Source organism: Maylandia zebra, linkage group LG9 (assembly GCF_041146795.1).
Source record: "Maylandia zebra isolate NMK-2024a linkage group LG9, Mzebra_GT3a, whole genome shotgun sequence".
In the NCBI taxonomy this organism is placed as follows: Eukaryota; Metazoa; Chordata; class Actinopteri; order Cichliformes; family Cichlidae; genus Maylandia; species Maylandia zebra.
In genome coordinates this window covers 26,469,349-26,493,318 of record NC_135175.1, presented here as the reverse complement: position 1 = coordinate 26,493,318, position 23,970 = coordinate 26,469,349, and the positions used below count along the sequence as shown (strand labels likewise).

General features: G+C 40.9%; 4 protein-coding genes across 8 annotated transcripts in view; 2 read left to right on the top strand and 2 right to left on the bottom strand.

Annotated features, from left to right (window-relative positions):
• impa2 (inositol monophosphatase 2) overlaps positions 1-23,970 on the top strand; it is a 201,350-nt gene that overhangs the window by 80,358 nt on the left and 97,022 nt on the right. The gene's annotated exons all lie outside the window — the stretch shown is intronic.
• Positions 331-8,778, bottom strand: cdk13 (cyclin dependent kinase 13). Its single transcript, XM_004551910.3, has 14 exons — positions 6,689-8,778; positions 5,878-6,444; positions 5,630-5,788; positions 5,383-5,522; positions 5,055-5,225; positions 4,759-4,948; positions 4,578-4,634; positions 4,349-4,450; positions 4,168-4,245; positions 3,789-3,905; positions 3,556-3,687; positions 3,273-3,469; positions 2,075-2,569; positions 331-1,842 (listed from the first exon to the last, which is right to left on the bottom strand). The coding sequence occupies exons 1-14, from the start codon at positions 7,825-7,827 to the stop codon at positions 1,142-1,144; spliced, it is 4,245 nt and encodes a 1,414-aa protein (XP_004551967.2). The 5' UTR covers positions 7,828-8,778; the 3' UTR covers positions 331-1,141.
• On the bottom strand, positions 9,997-16,514 carry ralaa (v-ral simian leukemia viral oncogene homolog Aa (ras related)). 2 transcript variants are annotated; one of them, XM_004551916.6, is made up of 5 exons: positions 16,374-16,514; positions 13,909-14,026; positions 13,605-13,813; positions 13,207-13,381; positions 9,997-13,093 (listed from the first exon to the last, which is right to left on the bottom strand). In XM_004551916.6, exons 2-5 carry the CDS (start codon positions 14,020-14,022, stop codon positions 12,971-12,973), a joined length of 621 nt encoding a protein of 206 aa, XP_004551973.1. In that variant the 5' UTR covers positions 14,023-14,026; positions 16,374-16,514; the 3' UTR covers positions 9,997-12,970. The 2 variants fall into 2 exon arrangements, with proteins under 2 accessions (XP_004551973.1, XP_012774773.1); XM_012919319.5 differs by having other exon boundaries at positions 13,909-14,154; positions 16,374-16,512.
• On the top strand, positions 16,454-23,855 carry med1l (mediator complex subunit 1-like). 4 transcript variants are annotated; one of them, XM_004551911.4, is made up of 17 exons: positions 16,660-16,798; positions 16,948-17,037; positions 18,253-18,328; positions 18,432-18,486; positions 18,607-18,733; positions 18,819-18,847; positions 18,989-19,060; positions 19,154-19,228; positions 19,419-19,495; positions 19,909-19,971; positions 20,081-20,192; positions 20,317-20,441; positions 20,547-20,653; positions 20,769-20,967; positions 21,078-21,173; positions 22,287-22,389; positions 23,120-23,855. In XM_004551911.4, exons 2-17 carry the CDS (start codon positions 16,948-16,950, stop codon positions 23,385-23,387), a joined length of 1,674 nt encoding a protein of 557 aa, XP_004551968.1. In that variant the 5' UTR covers positions 16,660-16,798; the 3' UTR covers positions 23,388-23,855. The 4 variants fall into 4 exon arrangements, with proteins under 4 accessions (XP_004551970.1, XP_004551968.1, XP_004551969.1 ...); XM_004551913.5 differs by lacking the exons at positions 16,660-16,798; positions 16,948-17,037 and adding an exon at positions 16,454-16,589; XM_004551912.4 differs by lacking the exon at positions 19,909-19,971.

Genomic DNA, 23,970 nt, shown 5'->3' with positions numbered 1-23,970 from the left:
GCTACACCTTCTTAGCCACGTCGCTCTTGATAAAGTCTCTCACGGTTTAAATGATAAAAATTCAAAATACAGGAGCTTCCATTATACTGAATTGCACAGGGTGCTTGCTGAGGCAAAAAATACCAAATGTTCAAAGTGTCAAAATTTGGTGTTAAGCTAAAGGTCCAACAGTTTAGTAAGGGTGAGTTTACATGTCAATGGTTGTAGTGCAATGAACACACTCTAGGTAAGTGAGTGTTTCTGGCATGACACTGCCATCCAGTGGTGTGCTCTGTGAAGTCACCACACCACTGTGAGAACTAGTGTTTTCAGTAATGTAACAGACGACAATACCGTCGGCATTTCTTTAATAAACATTTGCCAAAGGTGGAGGAGGAGGGTGGTTGACAAATCATTTTAGTACAAAAGAAAAGAAAAAAAAAAAAAACAGGAAAAAAAAGAAGACATTGTTTTCTTTTCAAACTCCGATTATGCTTCTTTGTTTTGCTTGTGATTTTACAACACCTACTGGCAAAAAAAGGCATGTGGAATTCAAACAGCCTTTCTCCATGAAGCTGGATCAGATTTGGTGCATTCGTCTGAGAGGTTACTACTCCTTATTCTCTCAATTAGCTTGTTGTGCTCATGACTAATCTGACCCAAATGGGCCACCACTGTTTGAAGATAATCTTGACAATAGAAAAAGGAGGACAACATTACTTATGGGTTATATTCCTAATTGTGCAGATGGAGCACATCATCCATTTCCTTTCATAACCAAAAATAGTTTCCGCCTACTTCACTCAGTAGTGCAAAACATTAATACTAGTCTGCTCTGAAGCAATTACAGAAAGGCTAAGGTAGAGTTTTAAAATTTACCCAGCCTGATAAATGTACACTCAAAAAGATCAGAGTTTAATTTAAAAGACAGCAGAATAGATTACAAAAAAAATATGAAAATGGTATGAGCAATAAAAGCTCCTCCGATGTTAACTGTCCTTCTGCAGCGTATTCCACATTCCAGACTGAGGAGGAATACAACGCCTTATACAGATTTAAGTTATTAAAAACTTAATGTGCATCTCCAGATCCATCTAATCTGGTCTAAGAGGCTTCAGGGTCAACCCTTTCACCCATAGTCACTTTACATATTTCCAGTCTTTCAGAAAGGCAGCCCTCGGCCTCTGATTGTTGCCGTCGAGTTCACATGTGGGACAAAGCCAAGGGGTAGTGGTGGAGCCCCGACTTGAGAGGGGGAGCCCCAGGGTTGTCCTGGTGCTGGGATGGGTGGTGGAGGAGGTACACCATCCTTTCTTGCCATGGCATGGTTGTAAAGGTGGATAGCACTGGGGTTAGACTGTCCCTCCACAGGTAAAGGGCTGTGATTGTACTCAAAACGGTGGTCCTTGTCCCCAGTGAAAACCATACTGCTGGGTCCAGAAGCTCCGGCACTTGGAGGGAATGGGTCGGGGTGGGCTGGAGCAAGAGCCCCAGGAGCAGTAGAGGAGCTGGCAGCCTGTCCAGGCCCACTAAACACTTCTCTCAGAGTGTGAGGTGGCAAGCCCCCACCCAACATATGACCCATGTAGCTTTCCCCAAACCCTGCAGGTGTAAAAGGTGGAGGAGGTGGATGGCTGTATTCGCCACCGTATCCAGAACCTTCTGCAGTGGGCAGAGGTGGATAGTCTGGCTCTGGGGGTCTCCCTCCGTCACCTGCACCTGCAGATGCAATAGGGGGGGCATGGCCTGTCTTGGGCTCAGGTGGTGGCTGCCGGTAGTCAAGGTCAGCATGTGGAGGTGGCTCCGGAGGCTCTGGTGGTCTCTGGTCTGGGGGCAGGATGGACACCCCACTTACATCAGACACTGAAAACACAGTTTCACAATGTATTATATTGCACATGTATAATATTAGTTCACTTTTTGATGATCAGCTAATAAAAAAACTCCGATTATTTTCATTTTTAAAGCAAAATCAGAAAAAATATTTCTGCTGGTCTGACAAGATATTTGACCTTCAGTGGTATAAAAGTTAAAGAAAAAGTATTTGTCAATCTACTGAGGTACACAGACACAGTGTGTTCAGAAGGCAGCTCACCTGGTGAGACAGGACTGGGCTCAGGAGGCTGTTTAACCTCTGGAGGTAGAAGCGGTGCTGCAGCTCCAGCAGAGTTGGTGCTCTCTACTCCTTCTCCACCATCGACTGGTTCCTGCCTTTGTGTATGCTGAGCCTGGAGGAGCTGAGCTAGCAGCATAGTCATGGCTGTCTGTGTGGCAGCTGCAGCCTCGCCTTCTGGAATATTTGACGGAGCAGACATCGGGGGCGAAGGAGGTTTGGGCATTGGAGGAGTACGGGGTACTCCTGCTGGGGCTGTGGGTGGGGGAGGCTTGGCAGTTGCAGGCTGAAGAGGAGGCTCAGCTGGGTCAGTGGGAGCTAAGGCTTTAGAGAGCTGCTGTAATGTCTCTTGGTTGACCTTTGAGCTCATGGACTGGACAAACTGGGCTGTGCTGACTGCACTCTTTGGCTGCCCTAAGAAGTTCAGGAGAACTGCCAGCTGTTCCTGGGTTAACTGTGAGTTTGCTCCCTTTGGGTCTGTAGGAAGACAAATGACAAGATTGAGCAGAAGTCATAACACTGATAATATCCTGAATGCAATATATGAAAGCAAAAGTTCCTTTAACAACTTCTGGCCATATCATATTTATAAAAAAGGCTTTTGTTTAAAATAACTTCATTTCGGGAAACAGCCGTATATATTATAACCTTGCATGACAAGTTCTATCCTTTTTTAAATACATAAATCTAATCGATGACATATTTACTTTTCCCAAGTGAAGAGAATGGAAATATCAGTCTGCAAGATTCATTACTAGAGCAAGAACCAAGAGTCACATATATATATATTTCTGTGGAAGGAAATTACAATATGAGCATAAGTGAGTTTGGTTCAGTGTGTTGTCTAGCAACACGGATCTTTTAAATATTTCAGAGAAGAAGGCAAAGGCAGATTAGTGAATAAATGAATGACTGAGCTACATTCCGGATGTAATGGCTATTTAACCGAACAGTGACCTCCAGTTTAACCTCTAGTTTAAAGCATGTTAGTCTGGTGAAAGCTGTAATGTTTTAAAAAGCTCATTTCCATACATTACCTCACAGCTCAGAGGTAACAAGTTGATTTTTAAATACATCAGACTATCCGAGTTTACTTTTAGCTCATGAAACTAAGGTATGAAATGAAACCAAGTGTAAGACGACAACACCTTAAATAAATAAAAGCAGTCGTCAAACTCACCTAGCAGAGCAGAAGCAGCTGCATTCTGGGCTTTGATGGCTCCGGGGGCAGACAAACCCTGCGGCGTGTTACTGCGACTGTCATCAAGGCCCAGCTCTTTGCGGGGTGCCTTTGGAGCTGCCAGTTCTTCCGGCATCTGCTTCTGTCGCCTGCGTTTCTTACTCCACAGCTCATGACAGTCCTGCCAAAGTGGGAGACTAAAGAAGTGGAGAAAGTAAAAGATCTGATGAGCACAGCAACACTACAGGATGAACATGATGATGGAACATGAACCCAAACGTACTCTGGTGGAGGCATCTTGTCTGGATCTACATCCTTGAGAAACTCGCTGCCCAACGCCTGTTCAGCTGTGCAGCGTTTGCTGGGGTCCAGATTGAGCATGTGGTCAAAAAGATCGAGGGCAGCTGGAGGGATGCTGAACAGCAGCAAAAGCACAGGAACATGTTTAAAATAAATGCTGGGAGGCCAAATTCCACAGATACGACTTACAATAAGAAAAAGTAAACATCAACTTACAAAGCAAACTCCTCTCGTAGTCGTCGCCGGTACTGCTTCTTTGGTTTCATGGTGTTGAAGAAGGGAAGCTTTATGACATCTGGCCAGACTGCAGGACAGGGGCTGCCACATATGCGGCTAAAAAAAAAAAACCAGAAAGGCATTTTTTCTAAAAAGTACAGTAAAGAGCAGAGGTAACAGAGGTAAAGCATTACATCTGTGTACAGCAGAGCTCACTTCTTTCCTCTTTCAACCACCAATGTGTGATGGAAATATGAGGAAAATAAAATGTGAGGAGAAATAAATGTATTTCTTTAATTTCAAAGCTCACAGGAGGGAAACTGTATCTGTGGCCCTGTGTGAGAGCCAGTCATGGTTTAGGAATTTAGGCTATGCTTACCTAATAAGCTCTAACTGGGCAAGCTCCTGGTTAGCTTGAAAGATTGGCTTCTTTGTGAACAGCTCACCAAGAATGCATCTTTAATAGACAAAATAACACAATTCATGACACACATATGCCACCTTTCAGATATTCTTATTATTAAATGTTTATGATTAACAATAAAAGTATCAGCACTTACCCACAGCTCCATACATCAATAGCAGGTGTGTACCTCTCTTCTCCCAGAAGTAACTCTGGGGGACGGTACCATAGTGTGATCACTTTATTGGTATATGGTCGACTGAAAATACAAAAACAAAGACAACATCTGTTTATTAGTATCAAAATCACACCCAAAAGATACCGGTAATGATAAATAAGTATCTTACATAAGGTAAGATTCAGAAATAGAATGTATGAGGGCTCACCTCTCTTCAGAGTTATACAGCCGAGCAAGACCAAAGTCTGCAAGCTTTATTTGACCTCTGAGTAGAAGGGAAAAAAAGAAAAGAAAAACACTGCTTAAAGCGTACTTGAAAGCATCCTTAGCAAGGTTTTAAAACATGAAGCACTAAGTTCTTGTAAATGGGTAAAAAAAGGCAATCTTACTTGTTATTGAGCAGAATATTGGAGCACTTAATGTCTCTATGAAGAAAGTTCTTCTTGTGGCAGTAATCGAGTCCCTCCAGCAACTGTCGCATGAAAGACTTTATGTGGCTCTCATTAAAATGAACGAGACCAGACTCAAGCAAACCCATCAGGTCGTGATCCATGTACTCAAATACAAGATAAAAAGCACCTAAGACAAAAGGGAAAGAAAGAATTTTAAAGAATAAATAAATATCTTTTAAACTATTTTTAAAATTCCACTAAGTATCATAAATATTCACAAAAATATAAATTACCTTTATCATTCTTGAAGTCTAGAGCATCCTCTTTGTCTGTGACAATCTCCTTCATGTTGATAATACTTTTATGGTTCAGTTGACGTAAAATTTTAATCTCTCTGATGGCTGTAATTGGGAAGCCTTCCTTTTCATTGTCAAGTCGAACCTTCTTCAATGCCACCATTTCAGCTAACAGACAACAGAAAGAAATACATAAAACAGATCTTTATGACAATATTGACTTGTATGTCAAAGAAAAACTGCACTTTCTGAAGAATACACTATGAATCAGTGCCAAAGTTGGTGTAGAGGAATTAGGAGAATATTAATCTTCAGTAAAACTCACCGGTGTCTTTATCTTTAGCTTTGTACACTTGACCGTAGGTTCCTTCCCCTGTGATTCCAATGATCTCGAACTTGTCAACACAACGTTTTCCCCAGTCTATGGCAATTTCCTTAATTTCACCATATCTCGGACCACAGATTCTGGCAATTACAAATTTAATTTTACATTGAAATAATAGTAACACAGAAAACAGCAGCAACAGCACAAAACAAAAAGTGATTTAGCACTATATACATCAAGAACATACTTAGGTCTTCGGCGAATTGTTTGGGACTTCTTGTCATCAGATGGGCTCTGGGTAGAATCTGTGCTTCCAGGAAGTTCAGGGGGCAGAGGCAAGTCTGTTAAAAGCTGACGAGCCTTTTTCTCTGACTTTTTCTTCCCTGAGAGTGAGCTGTCTTTCAAGCTGCAAAAATGTTGAAAGAGCATTAGCATACTGAAACAGTCTGATCATATCTACAGAGTACAAACATTTCCTGGTCAGCACATCCATACCTTTCTCCTTTGTCCATGTGCTCAATAACTGTTTGGGGCAATGGCAGCAATGGGAGGGTAGACATGGCTTGACCTGTGGTACGTTCCTTTTCTTTGCCTTGTCCAGAGGCTGGTGCTTTCCTCTTGTCCCGATGTATAGAGTCATCCTTGCCCTTTACATCCCTGTCCCTGCTGGTCTGGTGCTCTGTTGTCTTCTTGGATGACCTCTCTGAGGGTGACTGAGGCTGGGTTGATGTGGGAGTTCGGGGTCCCTTCTCCGGTTGAGGTGGAGAAGGAGGGCGACCCTTTCTGGAGTTGTGATTCGATTTAGGGCTGGGCTGATGAGCGGACGAGGAACCCTTGGTGGGAGTCGATGTATTGCTCGAATTCTTGGCCTTAGCAGCTGCTTCTGCAGCTTTAGCCTTTTTCTGCTTACTGAGTTCAGCAGCAAGGCTAGTTTTGAAGGTGAGCGTGCTTGGTGAAAGACTAGATGGCCGACTACGGGAACGAGAGTGGCGGTGTCGGCTGCGAGAACGTGAATGCCTTGAAGTTGAATATGGACTTCTACTGCGTGACCTAGCAGATCGCCTGGAAAGGAAATGATGAGAACAGCATGTTCAGTTGGTACATCAAAAGCACTTATAATTCAAGGTATTTCAGTCAGATTAGCAACTGCAGTGACACATGCAAGTTGTTTTTTGGGTTGTTTTTTTTTTTTAATGAAAAATGAAACAGTGCAGCCTTATTATAACAAATCTAATAAAGTCACCACACCAACAGAGCATGTGCAACAAATTAAACATGTTCAATTAGCTGCGTAATAACAACTCACCTGACATCAGGACTTGGGCTCAAGGACTTCCTATATGGACTCCGTGATCGCCTCCGGTTACCATAAGGACTTGAGCCAAACTCTCCTTGTTCATAAGGACTGTGCCGACCGTAACTCGGAGACCTGCGCCAGTTCACTGGGCTCACAGGTGATCTCTTCCTTTTGTTGCTCGAGTATGAACTGGGTGACTTGGGGGCACCGTACGACCCATACATGTCTGCATCTCGGCTGTAATATGTGGAACTGGGAGAAAGTCTTTTGCTCGCATAAGTTGGACTTCTTCTAGATATCAGCTGGTTATAACCGCCAGGAGACTGGTAGTTATATGAATATGATGTCCCATAGGGACTTTCTGATTTAAAACCAGGACTTCTCCTGTATGCCCTGAGGTCCTCACGATCATCTCTGTAAGACTGTGGAGCATCTCTGTATGCAGATGGGGGCTCTTTATCAGATCTTGTTTTACTTCTGTGCCTTTTTGAATCCCTTTTATCAGCAGATTGTGAGGACTGGGGTGTAGATGTCCTTTTGCCATTCCTGTCACTGCTCCTTGTAGTGTCTCTGTGATTTTTAGAGCCACTCAGGCTTCCTCCACTCCTGGCTTTTGAGGAGTCCCTCTCCCGACTGTGACGGTCTTTTTTCTTACTTAGCTCCTTCTCTTGCCTGCTTCTCTCAGGTGGTCCTCTTGTTTTCTCGTCCTTGCTGAGGCTTACTGCCTCCCGCTCTCTGGGGTGACTTCTGTCTGGGGATGCTGGTCCATTATAGTCAACATCGCTAAGTCGGTCCGCTGTGAGACTCTCAGCATGGGGGTCAAGTTTAGGAGACGGGCTCCCAGAAAAACGCTCTGACTGGGAGCTCACGTCATCGTACTCCACCAGTGTCCGAAGTTCAACATCTTTCTCAAAAGCACTTCTTCGATCATTGTCAGGGTCCTCTATTGTACCGGTATGCCACAAGCCTCTTTCCTTGGGTTGCCTGCGTTTCTTTCTTCTAGAAGCCGATGAGCGCCTCTTCTCACGGTGCCTGTCTCGCTGAGCGGCACCGCTCCCCGGTTTGCTACGCCTGTCCTGCCTGCTAGCATTTCTCTGTGCAGAGGGGCTCCGTCCCCGACCCTCGCGAAGCACCTCCGAATTAGGCATTTATCTCCCAAATAAATGCTACCACCACGCTAAGAATAATATATTCTCTAATTTACCAAAGCTATGTCCCTTGGTGTGTCGTGGAACAAAACATTGGGCTAGCTATGGTGACAGGCTAGTCAGCTAACGTAACAGCAAAATCACAGGTAGACAGCCAGCCAGCTAGCTAGCTTAACGTTAGCATTACAAAGCTAGTACAGTTCAGATTGAAGATAAAGTGAGTTAGTTCAGAGGGAAATTAATGACACTTAGTGCCAGCACACTCCGGCTCATATCAAATTCACAAAATGATTCTTGGTTACAGAGCCATACGATACTCAACCATTGTGTTCCAGGACGGACATCTCCCAGATTTATCAGCTAATGCTAGTCGGTTTAGCCAGCTAGTATTAACTGGCTAACTGTACTCGGCTACACAGTCGCATTCCGTTTCATGGTAAAAGCACAGGCCTAAAGCCTCTCTAAATTTAAGATCCACTTTTTCTAAAACGTTATCGTCTGTGCGAGCATGTAAATCCATTTACCGAATAGTGTTAAAATGTAAGTAGTCAACTCCGTCTCCTTCTCACAAACTTCTTGCCCTCCATCACACTCCGGTGTGCAACAAGGAAGTGAACAGCACGCGAGTTGGCCGGATAGTCCGCGGCTAACCAGCTAGCCGCTAGCAACTTAGCCAGCTAGCTTCTCCTTGTGTGGAGTTCAAGACAACTCAGTCAACATGCAAGAAAACAATGCCATTCAAAAACACGCCTGCGTCCACGTATCTTGCTGGACTGCTACCTCAGCTGATTGCAGCATTCCCCGAAAGTAGCAAAACCTCTGCGTTAAATAGCTCAAAAAAATCTCTGAATGTGTTTATATTAATATAACTTTGTTCCCAGTACAGCTAACGGTACAGCTCATCCGGGCCCAGGCTGCTTTCAAACTACAGGCCTTGTGCGTCGCTGTCAACCAATGGCACTCGTATTCGTAATCCATTGGTAACGTCACAGCGAAAGGGAAACCCCTACCATCAAAAAACCACCACATAATATGATATGAAAATGCGATATTAACCAGAGTGTACAGGAGATGGTTATTTTCTACGTATCCAGTAAATGGAACTACAGGTTACGTCTTTCCATTGATTACAATAAGACCAGATGCTGCCGTCACGCGCCGTTAATCAGTTAATCTGTCCCTCATGCCTCAGTTTAAATGATTAATTATTACTATACAGAATATGGTCATTTGTCAAGGGAATGATTGGAAAATTAAGAAGTTAAATTTAAGTATTAAAAACAAAACATTTTCTTTTTATTAAAGAAAAAAAACTTTCCAAACCTACCTGGCCTCAGGAAAAAGTAAATACCCCTTAAACCTAGTAACCATTGGGCCACCTTTGGGTGCAAGAACTGCAGTCAAGCATTTGCAATAACTGGCAATGAGTCTCACACATCAAAGGAATTTCGGCCCACTTTTCTTTGCAGAACTTTTCACATGTGGTCAGGTAGGTTTGGATAACCTTTACCGTTAATACATTAACACATTAATACATTAACTGCATTTTGCATTTACTCAGGATATTTTTTAATAATATTAGAAGATGATCTGACTGGCAATGCACAAGCTCAACCTACACCTTAGTTTGCTCACTATTGTACAATAACATTTCAAATTCTGTGTGCGCATAGATACATTTATATGCAATAAAACTAAAATACCTTACAAATTACAACATCATTCATCGCAGACACTGTGTAACACAAGAAAGATACCTAAAAGCTAAAGCAATTTTTACTTTTTTCTCTAAACCAAATGCACAAGCTGAAATTGTGACAAATATATTTATTTACCTGTTTTTATTGTTATTTATCCAACAAAGACACCAATAAATGTTACCTTTCCATTTTCTGGCAAGTGTTTTTGTGGTGTGTTTTTATGGACATGTCTTGCTATTTTCCTGGCAATACAGGCCTGCTGAAAGACTTCATGAGTTTCTAAGGTGCTTAGAAAGAACCTAGACACTTCAAGAGCTTGTTTTATGACCTTAAGATAGTGCTTTTCCTCTAAGAAAGATCAGGGTAAGGAGATAGATATTATCCATGTTTATACATATAACACAGCACTTCAAAGTTCACCTGTTCAGTGCAAAAAACAATAAACGTATCACACAGAACATACACAAAGTGTTATTAGTAATGTCCACTTTATTTGCCATTTCCAAACTCACAAAAAAATGAATTGAAATGTAAGCATCACCTCTTGTATTCACAAACAGATAGGCTACATTAGTGGTTATGTTAAAAATAAGTAAACATGAAGGAAACATTTAACTGATGGCATACATACAACCATCCAATCAATTACATAGATACCTATAGATTTCTTTTTTTTACTCCAAGGGTATAGAAAAGGCAAAACAAGTTATCTGAATACCCAGTAGGACAGTTCGCTCATAGCGTTCACACAAACATCTGTTTTAGTATTTCACTGAAATTTTTTGGGCTATCAAGTCTATTAAATTAATATGTGGAAACAAAGTAACAGCAGTAGAATGATTATGAATGATGTCTCCTTGAATAAACAAAAACCCACAACAAACAACTGAAACAAGAAAGACTTTGTTTAGCCAGTGTTATAGTATGCAAGCATTACGGTAGTCACTTTATGTAGGGCAGCTTCTGTAATCCTCAACAATGAAGACACAATGCGGTTAATGTAATAATCTCAAGCTAAAGAAGGAGAGTAATAATAAACTGGGATCTTTATGCTCATTCCAGTTTCTGTGCGTGCCACTTTAACTTTCAGGGCGTTTCAATCATTATGTGGTGTACTGGAGTTTAGCCCTTAGGACATATATTAGAATAAACTGCTTACCAATCAGTTTGATGCCACCTCACGTTACTGTTTTAAAGTCCAACTCCTCCTACTATGTGCTTTGCTGTAGACATGAGTTGCATGATAAACGCACATTAAAAAGACAAACATACAGACAAAAGAAAGCTTCATAGCTGTTGGATGACACACTTTTTTCCAAACTGCAGTCAGATCTCTAAATGGCGCTCCAGCTCAAGTGCTTCTAGTTCTCAATAGTTTCTAGACCCAGTCAGTGTTTTAAACTGTTTCCAAGTTTCACATTTCCTCTTTGCAATTACAGCAAACATTTTGCATAGACTCCAGTGTTGGGCACGTTATTGGTTGTGGCAATCTTTTAGTGTAAATGGTGAGCAGCTTATTAAGTTAACGATTGGTAGTGAATCAGAGAGAAAAATGGCAACAACCTCAATGTGGCTGTTTAACTTTACTGAAATATTAAAAACAAATAATAAGTTACTAAAAATAAATTATATTGTTCACAAGAAAAGAAAAGAAAAGGCTCAGTCATAAATTAAGAAACAAGGGGCAGTTTTCACAGTGTATTTTGGTCTATGCATTCTCAATTTGCCAATTTCTATACACCGTTTCAACCTTTGCCTCTAAAATGCCATCTACAAGATAAAATGAACACATTCGGCATGTTACTACAGCACTGTAACACAGGGTAGCCTTGCACAAAAAGTAGCAAAGTAGAACGCCAGTGACCTCTAAACTCTGCAAATCATTGGCAGTCTAAGATTACAGGCAAACAGGATGAGTATGAGGGGATGTTTCACATTCACAATGGACAGAGAGGCAACAGTGACGCACTGCACAAGAATTACTAAAGCCCTCATAACCTTGCATTTCTTTCCCCAGGCGAATCAGACTGAAATCTCAACGCTTCCCGACACTCCTTTTGACTTTTGCAAAGACTGTAGTGCTTACTTTTGATGCTCGTTACAGCAAGCTGTCATTCACTTCAAATAATAAGTGGGCACTTGTTTGTACTAGCTAGCGTTTTTCTTTGGCAACTAAAACTTTTTTTGGACAAGTATCACCTCACGTCTATGCAGCCTGCAGTCTCATTTTCATTTCATGCCTTAAAAATGATCTATTCATTAATTTACCCCAGCTTTCCAATTAAGGACTTTTCCATTTAACAAAAGGAAAAAGGAGATACAAGTTTGCAGATTAAATGTCAGGAAAAATTATAAATGAAAAAAGACATTTTTTACATGTTACAATGTGTTTCTTTGTTTTTAAAATTAAGATGTGTCAGCATGTAAGGGATGTAGTGTTATGGAATCACCTTTTATCTGAGCACCAGGGATTCCTTTATCGCAAAAAAGACAATGCCAAGTGAGGTAAAACTTCTGAAATGTTAGAATTGAAAAAGAGTTCAAGTGTTGCAAAATCCCTCACAGATTCAAGGGTAACAATTAATGTCCATTGTGCATTTGAGAAGACTCAAAAGTCTGTGGGGTAAGGGGAGAGATTAGTGGAAACATTAGTGCGCTTATCTTACACTGGGTGATATGATAGAGGAGAAGAAGGGAAATGTTTGACGTCACGACTAAAAAGAAGTATACTTAACTGTACAACGTAGTAAAACTGAGGTGTAAAACGACAAATAGGAATGGCATCAAATTTTGTCTCGAGCTTTGATAATGAAACTTTTTTTCTAATTGAAAGGTTTCATAGGCTCAGTGCAATGTTCATCTCCTCTGTGGCTCTTGATGAACTCTGGGTTGACACTACACTGCCGAGTCTGTTAACTAACCCTTCTTACCAAAGATGGTGGATTAATTAAAAGGGATTGGGGCTTTCCAGTACTGAGCTCCAGTTACATCTTCCCTGTTTAAACCTTGGCGCTTAGACTTTCATTTAAATCTTTTTTTCAACTTGCACTGCACAGCTCTCTTAATATGTGTGTTACACACACACACACGTCAGACTTTACAATGAAAAGTTTTGGAACATTTCAGGACTTAGCCTCTCAAGCTTAGGTCTAAATTAAAAACACCACTGAATTATTACACTCTGTAATGTGGGCAGAGTGAGAAAGAGAGAGAGTACATAAATTATTTGGAGTGTCAGCACATAAAAAGTTAGAGCTATAAATGGTGTATGAAGCGCCACCTTACTACTTCCTGACACATGGTCAGATGTCCTGTTAACCAGGAACAGAAGGTCATGGTCAGGTATGGGCACAAAAAATTAAATTAAATTAAAATTTAAAAAAAAAAGCAAAAGTCTGAGAAATGCGTATGTACATAAGCAGCGAGCCTGCTCCCTCTAACGACTATAAAATACAGCATCTCTCTCTAATTCTCTTGGCCAAACTTTTACTTTTCTTCTTCCCGTTTTTCTCTTTGCTGTCCTCCATTTTTCTTGCCCGGATCTCTCTCATTAGGTCGAAAAAAACCTGTTAACAGGAGAACATAAAAAACACAAGTGTTCACATTTCTGTGTTTATGTGTCTGTTTTGCTTGGTGTCAGCATAGGAAGGAATTATTATGTTCAGCAAGTTAAACAAACCTTGTCAACATTGGCACGAGTTTTGGCCGAAGTCTCCACGTAGCACACGCCCCACTGCTCTGCACGTGCCTTTGCCTCATCTGCGCTAACCTGCCGTCGGTCGTCCAAGTCTGACTTATTACCAACCAGGAGAAAGGGCACATTCTCATCCTCCTTCACTCGCAGAATTTGCTCTCTGCAAAATGAACAGGAAATCTCATTCAGCCGTGAATTATGTAAATAAACAGAGCGCTGCATGGTAAATGCACAAAATCCTTACTCATATGAGTCTAGTCAACCTGATGGAAGAAAAACCTTGAGTTGTGATGAAGTATCAAAAAAGCAAAGGAAGAAGAATAGCTTAATTACATCCTAATGGATGGGTAAGTGCTTCATTAAAAGAATCTAAGTGGCTGCACCTGAAGTCTACTGTTGCTGCAAAAGACTCCAGCTCTGTGATGGAAAATACGCAGAGGAAACCCTCGCCACTTCGGAAGTAGTTATCCCGGATGGCTGCGTAGTCCTCTTGCCCGGCTGTATCAAGGATGTCAATTTGCACCTCCTCTCCATCCAGCACCACTTTCTTCCTGTAACTGTCTGCTTTAGTGGGCTCGTAGTCTTCAACAAACTAGAAAACAGAAAGAGATCCATTATGCCAGAGTTTTTTTTATTAAAACCTCAAAACTGGAATTTCAGTTGAGTACTGTGATGTGAGCAGCTCACCTCATCATACATGAACTGGAGTGTAAGAGCTGATTTGCCCACTCCTCCACTGCCAACCATTATCACTTTGTGAAGGGCTAGAGAGTTCTGCCCTTTTGGCTTTGCAGCTGCCATGGCTCTGTGTACCGAGAGATGCAAGTATCAAAGGGAGAAAGTGCAAGATGGCGGGAAGGGATTGTGAAATGTGAGGACTGCAAAAATCAGATCCAAAGACTGCAGGTCCTACAAAGGGCTGAATGATAGTTCCTGTGGAGAATTTAAAAAAGAAAAGAAAAAAAGAGAAAGATGTTGCATCATATTTTCCAGTGCCTCCAGGTTCCATTTCTGCATTTTGATTGCACAGTCATCATGGTAATAAATCCCAAACCAATAAAAGGCTAAAAAGCAGAAACTACAATTAGACTTGAGACGTCGCACAAAAGAATGATTCTCGGTAGCTTAACAAGAATGCAGGAAACATTGTCATGACACAAGACTGACGCATTAGAAATGCAAATTTATTTTCATTATAAATTCTGCTCTGAAGCCATTTGCCTGTGCAAATAGCACCTATCCCTTACTGCCTTAAGCAGTATTACTTTCCTCTTTACAAACGCGACCGCAATACCACTTGACCTGTTAACAATTCAGGCCATAAGTATTCAGAAGTAACAGAAATCAGATCACACAAATTGTAAACGTGGCTCTAATTTCCAGCTGTACATTTTGTTTTTACATCTTGGTTAGTTGTGAAACACAAGCTGGAGAAAGCAATAGAAGTGCAAGTTACTACTTGTAGAAATATTACCCCTGGCATAATTTCCTCATACAAGAGACAAGAAATAATTTTCTTGTCCATGCAAAGACATTTACTAATCGATTTTATTTATTAATTTTTCCCTCTCAGATGTCTGAAGGTACACAAAGATTTGAAAGATTTATGAATATGTTGTTTGAATCAGTTTTAGGCCTAGTCCAGCAAAGGGATTCCTAACTTCTCCCAAGAAACTAACTCTTTAATTCCTGTGTAAAAACAGTTGTTAAGGTTATACCAAACAAACTGGTCGAAACATGACCCTCACATCACAGATGCACTGGCCAATCTACAACATAGCAAAAGGGTACATTTAACATAATCTTAAACCTCTTTTGCGTGTTGCTAAAATACCGAAACACAAATACCAATTCAGAAAGGCGCCTTGTGGGTGCAGTACTTTCGGCAGCCAAGTGTCACTACAAATACACATTGGAGCCTGAGGACCAAATACTGCTTGTCAATAGCACAGAAAAGGTAACGTTAACTACAAATAAAGTGCACAAATTCCACTAATAGAACAGTTTTAAGTGAACCTGCCCTAAGAAAAGGGAGACAAGTTTTGAAAAGTTGGCAGTACTTTATATGTCTTTGACAACAGTGGATAAAATGTGACACATGATAAAGCCATTGAGTGGCCTCTTTTCCATACTGGACTGTCCAAGAACACTATAGAAAATGCATACTGTCCAGAAATGTGTGTTCAAGCCCTTTCCTAAAGGCCAACACAAACCCTTTTTTTGGGGGGGGGGGGGGAATCAGGGATAAGCATGGGCTTGCAGCCAATTCGTCACTACACAAATTAACATAAAAGGTTTATATTTACTGCAAGTCAATAGTACTATAAAGAACTGAAGGAATGTTGCTTTACTTTCATCTTTTAAAGCTGCAAACATCTCTTAACAAGTTGTTTTGAGTGGAAGTGAAAAGGGAACTATTAACGAGTCAGTCGTTCTGGGCTTGGAGAGGCGTTTAACAACAATTTCTAAACAAACCCAAGTCACCTTATGTAAAGACAGGGAGACTGTAGAGACAATACTATGCCTTCAGTTTACAATCATCAGCACAAATGTGGGTGGAAAGTCAATACACCAGTTAGACAAATTAGTCAGCGAGTCATTATTTAGCAAATAAAAAACAAACAAGACGCCACACCATAAGCACACCAAGAATACAAAAAAACAAAATACTATACACAAAAATCTATACATAACATGAACTGAGAAATCAACTATTTAACCAACTATTTCAATAAAAGAAACTAGCACAGCAAATGTCAGTGTACACGTCCCTAACAACAACGTTAACTTATTAGCAACTTAGCTGGTTGACTGCTGGGCAATGTGGCTAACAAGCTAACTATGCTACCGGGCAGGTAAATGCCACCTGACATCAAAGTAACATTTCAGGATGAAGATAACATCTGAAAGACACGTCTCTAAAAGCGGATATTCTGCAACAGATGTTCGCTCGTTGCTTCCAAACTCAGTAGCTTCCTCGTTAGCGAGGGCGAGTGTGGACACACAGGGGGGGGTAAAGGGGAAAAAACGGCTAGCGAGCAGCTAATCATAACTAAATGATGCGACGCTAATAAAACTGAAAGACAAGCAGGGTCCGTTGCACCAGTACCATGTCTTGTATTAACACAAATCCAAAAATAAACAGCACTCACCTTGGCAAAAGGTCTGATGAAGCGGAATTTAAGGTGGCGAAACGAAAAGACTCAGCTAGCTACTTGTTAGCTCATGGCTAGCTTTCTAGCTAACTCCAGAGACCCGGCTGGTAGCTGTTAGCAGCAGACTGACTGCACGTCCTGTGGGCTTGGCTCCGACTGACAACGCCCGCCTGCTTGGGAGAAGCACACAGCGTCTCACTTTGACTTTAGTGTGTGAGTGTAATATTTTCTTTCAGATAAAAAAAAAATATAGCCCCGGGTATGGACATATCAGATAATTACCCTCGCAGTTGAGCATACAGTACAATGCAGATTAGGAACAGCGGATGAAAGGTACCACATAACTGATTAACTGGCTAATCCGCATAAATAGTGGCAGGTTTGTTCAAAATGAGAAGAGTGAAGAGACCTCCACATGCCAGGTATGTCGGTTTGAATATAGTGTTCTCACTAAATAAACACACAATTTAAGTTAAAAAAAAAATGCGCAAATGTAAATAAAACATCTTAAAATGGGAAGAAAGTTTAATTTTATTTTTTCCCATCAATCTCCTGTTTTTCGACGCTTTAGATGATGGACAGGGTCACAATTCCAGAGCTGTGTTTGAAGTTTGCAGAGAAGAGTTGGGCTGACACTTTTCAGCTTGTCCGAAGGTGTATGGTGAGGCAGACTTCATTAAATAAAAATGAAAATGCCTCTACTCAAATGGTCTATTTGAATCATTTTAGTTGTACGGTTAGGGTTTTTTTTTTTTTTTTTTTTTAAATCTCGTCTTACGCAAAAGAGATTACTCATTTTATTTCTAATTTAAACTAAGACCCCCTCCTTTGTTTTGTTTGGGGTTTAAAGGGGGTATGTTGCGTTATGTGGCTGGTTAGTGCATGGCTCTGCTAATATGATAATGTGGTGTGAACTGGTGTGGCTATCCACTCAGAATGAGATCATTCATCCTGGAACACACACGGCTTTGTTTTTTTTGATCAGCGGTCCTTTTTTTTTTTCTTCTTCTTCTTCTCTTTTTTTGCATTGACTGGTATCACTTAACCTACTTGGATTTACTTATCAAGCACCTGGTACAGTGTATGGAGTAAAGCCTTCAAATCAAAACAAAGTAGTTTGACTGTGGGTTGTTGGTTATCTTTATGGCATTGGCTTTGATTCCACTTTTTAACAGCATCCCTTTTGGCCAGACATGCACTACTGCTGGCTTAATTAATTTTCCTTTGCACTATTTATTGATTCTTAAATAGAGGATGTCCCTCTTGTACATGTATATTATTTGGTTAGAGGTTTGAGAGTTCAAGCACTGACATGAGGCAAACGGGCTGTACTCTGTGCAGTCACTATTATTATTGTTCTATCTGTATGCTGGGCCTCTGTGAGAAGAGAGGGTTGGTTAGTTTTCTTTAGATTTGTCATGGGTGGAGCAGCAGGGTAGATAATACTTTTGGATTAATGTGGAGTGGAGCTTGGCAGTGGTCAGTCTCTGGAGTGTGTTGAAGAAATGTGATTGCTTGGTGGTCTGAAGTGATGTGTGGTCCAAAGGGATAAGGCATCTGGGGCTAGTTATCAATTTCTCTTCCAGCAGTGATCTTAAAGAGAACTTGTGAAGAAGTGGGGTTCTTCTTCTTCAAAAAAAATTAAGTACAATAATTTCAAACTCCTAGTTCCAAAACATTTGTTTCATTAAACACACACATCCCAGTATGAAAAGCATGCAAATGTCAGTGTTTTCCTTGAGATGGTGTCATGCAGTTTGTGTTGCATGGTGAGATGGGCAGACAGGACCAAAGGCTGTTTGCACAAGACTTTGCTTTTGCCATACAAACAGTCCCTTGTTGTTTTCTTTGTCTCTCGCCTTTGTTCCTATAATAGGAGAAATCCAGAGATGAATCCAGATCCCGTAAGCCACTGGAAAGATCCCTGGAAAAACTCCAGGAAGAATCAAACGGTATGTGAGTAACATGTGTTTTTATTTATTTATTTATTTATTTATTTATTTTTTTGAAGTATTTTTACTTTACATAAGTAAAATGAATCTCGTTATGTTTCAGTGTGCACCATCAACACCACAAAGCTCCGCCTAGAGATTATCGCAAAACAACAAGGGTATAAAACTGACCTCCATGGCTTTGTTTTTGCTTTTTAGACTCATATCTTTCCTCATCTGTTTTTCTATTAATCTACTGTGATGACACCTTGTTATCCATATGAATCTTTTCTCCCAAGGATGAGTTTTCATTTTGCTGAGGCCACGTGCTATTTATCAGCTGATTTATTCTACGTTGAGGTATTGTTGTTGCCGTGTGGTGAAGTGGAGGAGGTGAAGGTGGTCCCTCACGGAGAATCCCCTGTTGTAAGTGGACTGTGCTGTTTCCAGCAAGTCATTAGAACTTCTCACCTTTTGCTAATCATGCTGATAAAATAAAACTGTCTCTTAGCCCAGTGAATCCCTGCTTCAGCTGCTAAGGTAAGGGAATGGATTGCTTTTAAATTTACATTTTTCTTGCAGTAAGCAGTGCCATTATCCACTAAATTTTTTTAAGAGCATAATGACAGCACTAATGGTTTTAGCTCTATTTGCTGATTGTGCTGCTTTCTGGGTGCACAGGTCCAAAAACTTTGCTGCCTTCTCCCTGAAGTTACAAGGCCTCTTTGCCCAGTACAACATCCCTGGAGACAAGTGCCTACCTCAGCTTATCAAATATTCTTTAGCTCTTATAAATCTGAGGCTCTTGTGATCATTTAGCCATGTGTTCCCTTTTTTCTTTTCCAGTGAAATTAAATTTAAATTGTTGGCATCTCTACAGTGCCTTGGGAAAGACTTATGGAAAATCGCTCATTTGCCAAGGTGTGTGACAAAGCAACAACTTTCCAAAAGTCTGTCTGCTTAAAACAAAATGAATTCCTGTTCAGTGCTTCAATTTAAATTTCATAAACCAAAACGCATGTATATAAAATGATCAGGAGAGTAAATAATTGTAGCTCTTCATATAAACTGCAGTTTTATTTTTTTTGTTTGTATTTTTTCCTCTTTTCAGGGAACAAAAGTATTTTGACCCTGAAATGGACTTGATAAACAATGGCAGGATAGGGGATTTAATCATGGGAAAAGAAGGTATAGTTACACTTGTATATTGAATTGGTTGTATTTAAATTATGCAAATTAAATTCTAGATCAAGAGTGTCAAATATAAGGTGCGGGGACCAGAATTGGCCCAGTAATGACTCCAATCTGGCCCACTGGACGGCTTTGGAAAATGTGAAAGATGTAAAACTTTATTTTCACAAGTTTTACAACTTTCCTTCTGATAAACACCTCCCCCACAGTCAACCACACCACACAAAGTAATAGATAAACAATTAGGTGATGTAAAAGTTTTCACTGTCTATTATAGAAAAGTCATTAAAATTGAAGTTAAATGTATTTACACTGACAGAAAGGGAAGTGTCACTGGTCTGGCCTAATTAAGAGGAAACTAGGCTGAATTTGGCTCATGGTGTAAAATGAGTTTGACATCCCTGTTCTAGATTGTCCTTTCACCATGCGGTTCTTTATTCCTCCAACCAATGGAACAAAAACTTTGGTGTCAGGTAAGCTTCTGAGTTAAAAACGTGATAAATTGCGTTCTCTTTCATTCAGTTCATTCAATACAGGTGTCATCGGAGATGTTAAAAGTAATAGATTTTCCTCAAATGACAGACTTGAATCCAGTTGTTCAAGCCGCCCAGGTTACTGTAGTTGTCAGCAATGTGACCCACAAGCTTCAGATGGCATCTGTGGTCCCTCAGCCTCCCCAGCTGGATCCTCAGGGGTATCTGCCTGCTTTCTGATTTTTAATCTCTCACCCAGCGGGACACGTTTCATTTTCCATTTATGAGTGAGTCTGACTGTCACTAGCGTTGGTGTTAATGGAGTACAATTGTGTCCTGGAGCAGTTATCCTGTGTTTGTTCCGCTGAATGAGGTGCCAAATGAAATGCTGCCTGCCTGTTTCCTGCTTAAACTGCAGCCAGCTATGCCCGTGATGCCGTCTTTTGTAAAGAAGCTCAGCCAAATTACAGGTCAGGGAGGCTTTCATGAGTATTTTGTGAAATGGACATGAAACAAAAAGCCTGCTCATTACTGCTGCTCTGTCTCCGATTATTTCCTACATGTGACTGTACCAGATGTTGACCTGCAGTGGGCACCCCTACCCAAGCTTCTCATGAGAGATTCATTAAGCGCAAACAGCTCCTGGGAGATGACATGTGAAAGCAACATGATTTTTACAGTGGTATGAGGATACTATTTATTATAAGTGGAAAAGGTAAAAGAGGGGTTAGTATTTAATATGTAATTTATGCCTTTAAAAAAAAAAAAAAAAAAAAGATCAATGTTTATTCATCTAGACTCTTCCTGGTGGTGTGATGCATAGTTATGTTTTCCCTGGAGCTGCATGGGATGTGCCTGCCCACAGGGGGGCTGTGGTGGACAGTGTTCCCTTCACCCACCCTGGTCATGTCCCAGCCCTGCTGGAGCTGCTGCGCCACCAGTGTGCCATTAACACCCTGCTGAGGAGCTGTTTCATATTTCACTGTGCCAGTCCAGGTAGGAGTGTTTTTACATTACAAAACCGGTCGACACAGAGATGGTGTAAAGTGGGCAGCAAACATTGTTATGCTTAAAATATGTAACGCTTCATTTATGCATCTTACCAGGTTCAGTTTGTGGCCTGCATTTTGAAGTCCTTCCAGAGTCTGACAGCAGCTTTTCTGTGACCTTCCAGCCACCTGACGCTGACTCCCTGGGTGTTTGTGAGCATTAAGTTCATTTCAAATTTGGGAAAAAATTAGCTGTTTTAAAAGTTTATCCTTTTTAATATATCTTTTTTTTTTTTTTACCTATATGCAATAATCAAATGCATATAGGCATAAAGACATGGTCAAGACAACCTGCTGAAGCTCAAACTGAACATCAGAATGGGGAAGAAATATGGTTTAAGTGACTTTTCATTTGGCATGGTAGTACCAATTGGGCTGGTCTGAGTATAAACTGCTGATCTACTGGGAGTTTTTGACATCACCACAGTCAGAATCATGTTTATGGCCAAGTTTGTACACAAATAAGGAAATTTGTCTTGGTGTCAGGGTGCAAAATCTCTAAGTTTTGCAGAGGATGGTCTGGGAAAAGACTGCAGTGAGTGGAAGTTCTCTGGGTGAAAACACCTTGTTGAGGTCAGAGGAGAATAGCCAGAGTGGTTTGAACTGATAGGAAAACAATGGTAGCTCAAATAGCCAGTTGTTGCAACCAAGATATGCAGAAGTGCATCTCTGAATGCAGAACACCTTGAAGCAGGTGGGCTACAGTAGCAGATGACGCATCGGGTGCTGCTCCTGTCAGTTAAGAACCGAAAGCTAAAGTTGCACAATCTCATCAAATTTGGACAATGGAAGATTGTAAAAACATTGCCTGGCCTGAGTTTGCCTGGTCTATTTTTTTCTGTGACATTCAGATGGTAGGGTTAGAAAACAACAACTTGAAAGCATGGCTCTGATTTCCAGTTTCAGGGTGGTGGAGGTGGTAGTGGAGTAGTGAAGGAGATTTTCTTGACACACTGTGGTCCCCTTAGAATCATTTAAATGTCACAGCCTTCTTGAGTGTTGCTGCTAGCAATGTCCACCAGTGTACCCATGACTCCTTCCAGCAGGACAAAGTGTCATGCCACAAAGTACAAGTAATCTCAGCCTGGTTTCTTGAACGTCATCATATTTCCTGCAGGGTTCGTTTTTTGGCTATAAACATGGTGGTAGATGGGCAAATTAAGTAAAAAAAAAAAAAAAAAAAAAAACCTGGTTGTAATATCAGTTTGGGAAAATGAACAAGTTAAAGGAATGTGGTGTGTAATTTAAACTGATTTGTGCCCACAGTGCTGGTGAATGTACCGAAACCTCACCAGATTACCTGCAGCTTATTTGGAGCAAATACACGTGATCCTTCCATTAATGAATACCTCTCCTCTGTCATCATGAGGTATGTTTTCTGTCTTTAAGAACCATGCTTACATGCAGATGTTGGTGTAAATGTGATTATTATTTACTCACTCAAGTGTGTGTAACAATGTACAGAAATTCTGCATTATGAAGATCTGTGTGCAGCAGAGTAACTGAATGTAGTTTATTATGCTGATTCATTCATCAGCTACCTGAACAGTGTCTAAACTTTACAGCTTTAACTAGCATAACAAATGTGAGCACATGATTACATGGTAGAATTACAGTAACTCTTTCTCAACCACTAGTACTCATCCTACATTTACAAACATGCTACACACGCCAACAAAAAAGATGCTCTTAATTAAGAGGTTAAACTGTGTGTTCAACACAATGCTTGGCTAACATACCAGCAGCTTCCTTGCTGTTTGTGTTACAACTATAGATTAAACTCTCTTCAGTATGTGTCTTCATCACATTCTCCCGATTCCTCTGCGTTTACATTCTCCCACCGAGCTGCGGCACTTAACCTTTACAGCGCCTGTGTCCCACTGACGTCTCTACTAACACATTGTGACCTTGCACATTTATTTACCTGTGATTTGCTTTCTGTTTAAAGTTCCTGCATGTTTTATTAAGAATATAGATATCTGGTAGCAGACTGTTTCAACAACTGGGTTGTAAGAGGAGGGGATTTGTCTTGTTGCCGTACTGAATTTTAGCTCCACTCCTTCTAGGAACTTTCAGTTGTTTTGTTTTTCTCCACTCAGCTGTATGTCCATCCCTGAGACAATGAGGATGCTATACAACAAGCTCGAGGACATCACCTCTGTCCCACTTTCTCCCAGCTGCTCGGCCACCACAGAGACTGAAAATGACCATTCAGCTCCCTCGAGTACAGCTGTGGCCGACACCAGCAGAGCTTTGGCCACTTTCTCCCAAAGTGCAGCTATGCCGAAGGACGGCTTCAGTGTTGCTGATTTAGCACGTTCTGCCCTGACTGTAGCCAAATCTGAATCTATTCTTGAAATAAATTAAAGTCCCTCCGCCTCCTCTTACCCACCACCCCTTGTAGACACGTTTCAACACAGGGTGGACAACAGGCACAGCTGATCTAAACGTGCATCCACAGCCTTTATGAAAACTCTCACGGGTTAAATCAGCCATAAATATGGACCAGAATAACTGGTATTTGTTTTCCGTTATCAGTTAGAGATGCTAATGTGTAACTGCAGAAGGCTGTGTTTGAGTAATTCAGAGTTCATAATCGCATCCATCTCCTGCAGGATGCTTAAATGTCACTTACTATGCATTCCAGCGTGGCAGAGATTACTGGCTGTAAAGATCTGAGGTCTGACATCTGACCTCAGACAGCCAAGAGCCCAGTTGATTGGTACCATGTGAGCCAATCAAACATTGTTAAAGTACATAATGCACTCTTGATGTTTTGTAAGACTCCACACATTTAAAAAATAAAGAAAAAAATAGCTTTGGTGTAGCATATGATTCAGCTCTCAAATGCATTCTCTCTAAACCACAATTTAGTTTTTGCTTCTTTTTTTTCTTCTTTGATGTAAATTAGGTTTTGTACAATAAGAGTGACATTTGGCGTGAAAATGTA

What these genes read in the sequence shown, in the direction of transcription:
- ralaa (XM_004551916.6), bottom strand. Translation starts at nt 14,022, where the DNA reads ATGGCAGCTGCAAAGCCAAAAGGGCAGAACTCTCTAGCCCTTCACAAA. An exon ending in TCCAGTTCATGTATGATGAG is followed by an intron (nt 13,814 to 13,908) that starts GTGAGCTGCTCA and finishes TCTGTTTTCTAG; the next exon opens with TTTGTTGAAGACTACGAGCC. An exon ending in CTCGTGCCAATGTTGACAAG is followed by an intron (nt 13,094 to 13,206) that starts GTTTGTTTAACT and finishes TCCTGTTAACAG; the next exon opens with GTTTTTTTCGACCTAATGAG.
- med1l (XM_004551911.4), top strand. Translation starts at nt 16,948, where the DNA reads ATGATGGACAGGGTCACAATTCCAGAGCTGTGTTTGAAGTTTGCAGAG. An exon ending in TACAACATCCCTGGAGACAA is followed by an intron (nt 19,061 to 19,153) that starts GTGCCTACCTCA and finishes TTTCTTTTCCAG; the next exon opens with TGAAATTAAATTTAAATTGT. An exon ending in GCAACATGATTTTTACAGTG is followed by an intron (nt 20,654 to 20,768) that starts GTATGAGGATAC and finishes TTATTCATCTAG; the next exon opens with ACTCTTCCTGGTGGTGTGAT.
- cdk13 (XM_004551910.3), bottom strand. Translation starts at nt 7,827, where the DNA reads ATGCCTAATTCGGAGGTGCTTCGCGAGGGTCGGGGACGGAGCCCCTCT. An exon ending in ATTGATGTATGGAGCTGTGG is followed by an intron (nt 4,246 to 4,348) that starts GTAAGTGCTGAT and finishes TGTCTATTAAAG; the next exon opens with ATGCATTCTTGGTGAGCTGT. An exon ending in GCCCAGTTAGAGCTTATTAG is followed by an intron (nt 3,906 to 4,167) that starts GTAAGCATAGCC and finishes TTTTTTTTTTAG; the next exon opens with CCGCATATGTGGCAGCCCCT.